The sequence below is a fragment of the Dictyostelium discoideum genome, assembly GCF_000004695.1.
Source record: "Dictyostelium discoideum AX4 chromosome 5 chromosome, whole genome shotgun sequence".
Taxonomy (NCBI): domain Eukaryota; phylum Evosea; class Eumycetozoa; order Dictyosteliales; family Dictyosteliaceae; genus Dictyostelium; species Dictyostelium discoideum.
In genome coordinates this window covers 2629583-2637082 of record NC_007091.3, presented here as the reverse complement: position 1 = coordinate 2637082, position 7500 = coordinate 2629583, and the positions used below count along the sequence as shown (strand labels likewise).

The window sequence follows — 7500 nt, the reverse complement described above, 5'->3', positions numbered from 1 at the left end:
AAGAAAAAAAAAAAAAAAAAAAAAAAAAAAATTTTAATCATTGCACTGCATACAATAATAAAATCTCGCCTTTGATGCAAAAAAAAAATTGATAAAAACCAAAAAAAAAAAAAAAAAAAAAAAAAAAAAAAAAAAAAAAAAAAAAATGAAAAAAAAAAAAAAGCGAAAAAAAATGAGATGGTGCTATTGGAGGAAAAAAGATCTTCTATGACCATTCTTTTTTATTTTTAATTTTTTTTTTTTTTTTTATTTTTATTTTTAATTTTTTTTTTTTTTTTTTTTTTTCTTCTCCCCCAATAATAAAAAACACAAACTTAGATTTAAAAAGTTTTAGGGGGCAACAATCAATGCAAATTATTTTTTTTTTTCATTTATTTATTTTTTTTTTTCATTTATTTATTTAATTTTTTTATTTTATATCTTTTTTTTTTTTTTCATTTATTTATTAAATTTTTTTTTTTTTTTTTTTTTTTAAAAATATTTTTTTAGAATTAAAAATCAGAAAATAATAATAATACTTTTAGATGAATAAAATTGTACAAAAAAATAAAACTATAAAAAAAAAAAAAGTTTGAATAAAATTGGAAAAAAAATTTATCAAATAAATTAAAATCATATTTTAAATTTTTTTTTTTTTTAAAAAAAAAAAATTTCAAATAAATAATATGGAAAGTAATAAATGAAAATAAACAAATGAATAAATATTAAAAATTCCAATTGGAATTGACATTAAATCAAAAATTATTTGTTTAGTTTTTTTTTATTTTTTTTTTTTTTTTTTTGCATTTTCACTTTTTTTTTTTTATTTTTTTTTAAAATTTTTTTCAATTTTTTTTTTTTTCATTTTTTTTTTATTTTTTTTTTTTTTCGTTTCCAATTATATATATAGAACATCCTTTCTAAATCGAAATAACTTTAATTAATTAGGTTTTAGTTTATACAATATATAGGGAGAAAATATATAATACAGAATGAGTCTTGTACAAAAAATCAAAGAGGTCGAGGATGAGGTAAGTTTTTTTTTTTTTTTTTTTTTTACAGATTAATTCATCACTTTTGCTTCAATTACAATGAGAATGGAATTTAAAATTTGAAATATTACACAATCAATATAGTGGAAGTGATGATAAATAAGAAATAAATTATTTTAGAATAAAATGTTAACCCAATCAATCAATCAATCAATAAAATAAATATATAAATATAAATAGATGGCTCGTACCCAAAAAAATAAAGCTACAAGCTTTCATTTAGGTGTATTGAAAGCAAAATTAGCAAAATATAAAAGAGAATTATTGTTAGGACCAAGTAAAGGTGCAGCAGCAGGTGCAGGTGAAGGTTTCGATGTATCAAAAGCAGGTGATGCTCGTGTTGGTTTAATTGGTTTCCCATCAGTTGGTAAATCAACTTTATTAACTAAATTAACTGGTACCTCATCTGAAGTTGCCTCATACGAATTCACAACTTTAACATGTATTCCTGGTGTAATTAATTATAAAGGTGCTAAAATTCAAGTAAGTATATTATAATATATATTTTAAAATAATAATAATAATAATAATAATAATAATAAAATAAATTGAAATTAATATATATAATATATATATTTTAGTTATTAGATTTACCAGGTATTATTGAAGGTGCAAAAGATGGTAAAGGTAGAGGTAGACAAGTTATTGCAGTTGGTAGAACATGTAATCTTATTTTAATTGTATTGGATGCAATGAAACCATTGGTACATAAAAAGATTATAGAGAGAGAGTTGGATGGTTTTGGTATTAGATTGAATAAACAACCACCACCAATCACATTCAAAAAGAAGGAGAAGGGTGGTATTAACTTTTCACATACACCAAATGTCAATCCAACCCAATTGGATAGTGAAACTGTGAAAGCAATCTGTGCAGAATATAAAATTCACAATGCAGATGTGATTTTACGTGGAAATTGTACAGTGGATGAATTCATCGATGTCATTGAAGGCAATCGTATCTACGTTCCATGTATTTACGTTTTAAATAAGATCGATGCTATCTCTATCGAAGAGTTGGACCTTTTAGATAAAATTCCTCATTATGTTCCAATCTCTTCTCATTTGGAATGGAATTTAGATGCCCTCCTCGATAAAATTTGGGAATACTTAAAATTGATTAGAGTTTACACTAAACCAAAAGGTCTCATTCCAGATTACAATGAACCAGTCGTCATTAGAGGTGGTGAAGAAGCTTCAATTGAAACTTTTTGTAATCATATTCATAATTCAATTATTAGACAATTTAGATAGTAAGTTTTTTTTTTTTTTTTTTAAAAATTTAATTTTTATCCACACACTTAAATACACACTCAACTACCATTACCACACACAAAAAAAAAAAAAAAAAAAATACACCACACAAATGAAATCATTATTGCTTATTATTATTATTTTATTATTATCATAAATATAATTATTAATTTATTAATATTTATTATTTTTTAATTTTAATTTAGTGCTTTGGTTTGGGGTTCTTCAGCTAAACATAACCCTCAACGTTGTGGTAAGGATCACGTTTTAGCAGATGAAGATATTGTTCAAATTGTTAAAAAATAAGATCACATTTTAATTGGTGAAAGATAAGATTAAAAAAAAAAAAAAAAAAAAAAAATTTAAAATAAAAATAATTAAAAATAAAAAAAAAATAAAAAAAAAAATAAAAACAGAAAAATAAAAATAAAAAAGATATTTATGAAAAAGATTTTTTTTATTTATTTTTTTTTTTATTTTAATTTAAATTTCCCAAAGGAGATGTGTGGTGGCGATAATATCATTGTTATTATAAAAAAAATAACAAAAAATAAAAAAAAAAAAAAATAAAAAAATAAAAAACAGAAAAATTAAAATAAAATTAAAATAAAATTAAAAAAAAAAAAAAAAAAGAGAAAGTTTATATCACAATAAATGTTTTTTTTTTTTTTTCATTTTAACTATTTTTTATTTGACAAACAAGCAAGAGTCAATTAAAAAAAAAGAGAGAGAGATTATTAAAAAGGTATTTTTTTTTTAGTTTATAAATTAAATTTACTAATTTCCATTTTTTTTTTTTTTTTTTTTTCTCTTTCTTCATTTTTTTAATTTTAGGTCAAATATGTACAAATAATGTGTTTTTTTTTATTAACTATTATTATTTAAAAGAGGGTTAAAAGAGTAATAAAAAGATTTTTACTCCAAAGAATCATAAAGAGAATACATCACACTACTATAATTATTATTGTTTTTTACTTTTATTTAATTTAGAGTGAAATTAATAATATTTTATGTTATGTAGATGTTTAAATTCTTTTAAATTTTCTTTGTACTTAGGTCATTTGAAGCCAAAGTCTTTCATTAAATTATTTAATGATTAATTAGTGCTGTGATCAGTTAAAGTGGGAAAGTTGGAAAATCAGACATGTATTTTCATCCTAATTAAGGAAACGACTGGCCACTCCTCATTTACTTTTTTTTTTTTTATTTTTAAATGAAAAAAAAAAAAAAAAAAAACTACAATCATTTAATCATTTTTGTAGAGTAAATGTGCTAATTAGAATATAGTAATTCCAGAGTATTACCTCTTTTTAAACAATAAAAAAACAAAAAAAAAAAAAAAAAAAAAAATAATTTAATTAATACAAACAAAAAAAAAAAAAAAAAAAAAAAAAAGGAAAACCTCTCATTCAAGTAAATATTTATTGACCGTTAATTGTTTTTTTTAGGAATAGGGACTCTCTTATTTTTAATAAAATTTCCATCTCATAAAATCCAAAATTTTTTTTTTTTTTATTCTTTATTTTTAATTATACAAGTATGGAGTAAAACTCTTGAGAGTTTATAGGTTTTTTATTTTTATTTTTATTTTTTTTTTTATTTATTTTATATGGGCAGTTTTTATGGACTCCAAAATTAACTCTATTTCATTAAAAAAATAAATTAAATAAGTTAAACATTATTTAATAATTATATTTTTGGTTACTTTAAAATAATATCTCTTACAATAAAAAAAAAAAAAAAAAAACAAAAACACCCCTTAGGGGTGGCTGATAATTAAATTTAATTTTATTATCTTATAAAAATTTGATTTGAATGTTGTATTCCATTAATTTTTTTTTAATTTTTAATTTTTTTTTTTTTTTTTTTTTTTATCACACCCTTTTATCTTTTATTTCTACATTAAAAAAAAAAAAAAAAAAAAAATTTTTACATTACCAAATGGGGGTAATAGGATTTTTTGTCACAATTAACCATTGAAATTTATTTTTATTTTTATTTTCTATTTTTATTTAAATATATTTTTATTTTATTTTATTTTTTTTTTTTTTTTGTTATTTTTTTTTATTTTTTTTTTATTTTTAATACCATTATTTTTTTTTTTTTTTTAAATGTTCATTTTAAAATAATATTATTTAGTATCGATTTACTATTATATTAAAAAGGTTTTAATATAAATAGCCAAAAAAAATATTCTCTAATAAATAAAATACCTAAATAAATAAATAAATATAAAAAAAAGTATGTACTAATTTTTTTTAAATTCTCTTTTTATCTCTTTCTCTTTTATTATAGGTAAAAACGAATTTTTATTTCCAAGTTTATAAAGTTATCCATATTTTTTTTTACTATTATCATTTTTAAAAATAGGGTTAAAAGAGTAATAAAAAGATTTTTACTCCAAAGAATCATAAAAAGAAAACATCACACCTATATTTTATAGATATATTTTTTTTTTCTTTAGAAATCTCTATTTAAAAAAAAAAAAAAATTATTAAATTTTTTATAGGATATGTAGATGTTTAAATTCTTTTAAATTTTCTTTGTACTCAGGTCATTTGAAGCCAAATCTTTTAATTAATTGATTATTTAATTAATGATTAATTAGTGCTGTGATCAGTTAAAGTGGGAAAGTTGGAGAGCCAGACATGTGCTCTCAACCTAATTAAGGAACGACTGACCACTCCTCATTTACATTTTTTTTTTTAAACAAGTTTAAAAAAAAAAACCACAATTATATAATATTAATTTATTATTGTGGTGTAAATGTGCTAATTAGAATATTTGTAATTCCAGAGTATTACCTATTTTTTAAAAGTTTTTAACAAAAGAAAAAAAAAAAAAAAAAAGAAAAAAGAAATTAAAGGAAGTGAAAAAGCTTGCAGCGTGTCGCCATATTATAGAAATAGATTTCCCATTTTCTTCTTGCTCCCATTTTTTAGATTTATTAATTTATTTATTTATTTATTTATTTCCAACCATCTCTATTTTCAAAAAGATTTTAAAATTAAAGTTTACAATTTAAATATTTTAACTAATTAATTTTTGAGAAGCAAAGTGGATGGACCTACTCGTGGTGCTTCTTGTTTTCGCCAACACATCCTCTCTCAAGTTATTCAAGATCTATTCAAAATAAAACACATATCTGGTTCTTTTTATAAAAAAAAAAAAATCATTTCTTTTCCTATTTTATTTTTATTTTTTTTTTTTTTTTTATATTTATTTCAATTTTTTTTTTTAAAAAAAAGTGGGATAAAATTTAATTTAAATTAAAAAAATAAATGAGTTAAATCTGGATTATTTTATAAAAAAAATAAAAAATAAAAAATATAGTTTATTATTTATTATATTTATTATTATATTTGTATACGTTTATATTTTTATATATTTAAATTTTATATATGTGTGTGTAATTATTAATTTTAAAAAAATTAATATTGAATATTGATTGTATGAAGTCTTTTAATTTGATCATTAATTGCATTTTTAATTTGTGGAGTGATTTTATCTAAAGTATTTTCAGTTAAATTAATGATTTTAATTGGGATATTTGTAGATAATTGTTTTAATAATTCTAAAATATCTTTTCCATTTAAGTTTGTGTGTCTTAATGTTATTACTTCCAATCCTGTATTTGTATTTAACATATTTGCAAGTGATGAAATACCTTTTTTACCAATCGGATTGGTATCTAAAAATATTTTTTTAATTGTTGAATTATTCTTTAAACCATTCAAAATAGATTCAACTTCTCTTGCACCTAAACTTGAATCTGCTAAATAAAACTCTTGAAGTGTTTCATTTTTTTCTAACATTGTTCCAATTGCACTTGATGAAGATTTCTTTTTAAAAAATAAATAAATAAATAAATAATGATTAATATTAATTATTATTAATTATTTTTATTATTATTTTTTTATTTTTTTTTTTACTTACAGAAAATTCATTCATTGATAAATCTAAAGTTGTAATAGTTTTATTTAGTTCTAACATATTTGCAATTCTAACTAATGAACTTGAACCTAAACCACAATGACGTAAATATAATTTTGAACAAGTTGCAGAAGCTAATTCCAAAGATTGACATAAATCATTACAACCACTTGAACTAATTTTATTAGCACAAAGTGATAACTCTGTAATGGTTTGATTATTGATAATACCTTTGATAACATTTTTAGTACCAGAAGTACCCAAATCATTATAAGAAGTATCCAAAGATTTAATATGACAACTATTACCAACCAAGAATTTTTGGAGTTCAGCACCAAATGAAGATTCTAAACCAGTTTTAGCAATATTTAAAGTTATGATTGAAGTTTCACTTGAAGCTAACCATTTAATGAATTTAATCATAAGTTTACTATTGATTTTATTACCACTTATATTGAGATCTTGTAAACTAAGACTATTTCTTTTAATACCTTCGAATATATGATGAAAACCTTCTTCAGTGATAAGATTTTTAGAAATATTTAAATTCTTTATGGTTTTATTATTTGATAAAAGTTTATCAATAATTAAACAACCTGAATCGGTTAAATTGGTTTCTTCAAATCCAAGTGTTTCAATCTTTACATTAAAATTCTTAATTGCTCTTAAAATAACTCTGACACCTGATTCATTAACTCTATTCTTACCAATTTGTAATGTTTCAATATTTGGATATTTTTCAATAATTGTTACTAACGGCTATTATTATTATTATTTCAAAAAAAAAAAAAAAAAAAAAAAAAAAAAAAAAAAAAAAAAAAAAAAAAAAAAAAAAAAAAAAAAAAAAAAAAAACCCCTTTATTTTTTATTTTTTAAAAAAAAAATTTTTAAATTTTTAAAAATTTTTTTCCCTTCCCTTACCCCTTTTTTTGGAAAACCCTATTTTTTTAAATTTAAGGGGAAAATTGGTTTAAAAGGCAAAAAAATTTTTAAGGGGTCAAAAGGCTTAAGGGGCCAAAAGGGGTTTTTTGGAAAAATCAAGGGAAAAAATTTTAAATTTTTAAAAAATCTTTTCCCTTTTTTAATTTTTAATTTTAAAAAAAAAAAAAAAAAAAAAAAAAAAAAAGGGGGTTTTTAAGGGAATTTCCCCCCTTTAAAAAAAATTATTATTTTTCCCTTAAATTTAAAGGTTTTTTTAAAGCCTTCCCCTTTAAAAAATAATCCAAACCCTTTAAATTTAAAAGAGGGGATTCAACTTTTTCAAAGGGCAAAAAAATTTTAAA

General features: G+C 19.9%; 1 protein-coding gene across 1 annotated transcript; it reads left to right on the top strand.

Moving 5' to 3' along the window:
* Positions 1-971: 971 nt before the first annotated feature.
* DDB_G0289317 (hypothetical protein) lies at positions 972-2590 on the top strand (the record flags this gene model as incomplete). The annotated part of the gene is made up of 4 exons (XM_631202.1): positions 972-1010; positions 1212-1514; positions 1613-2283; positions 2491-2590. 4 exons carry the CDS (start codon positions 972-974, stop codon positions 2588-2590), a joined length of 1113 nt encoding a protein of 370 aa, XP_636294.1.
* Positions 2591-7500: the final 4910 nt, after the last annotated feature.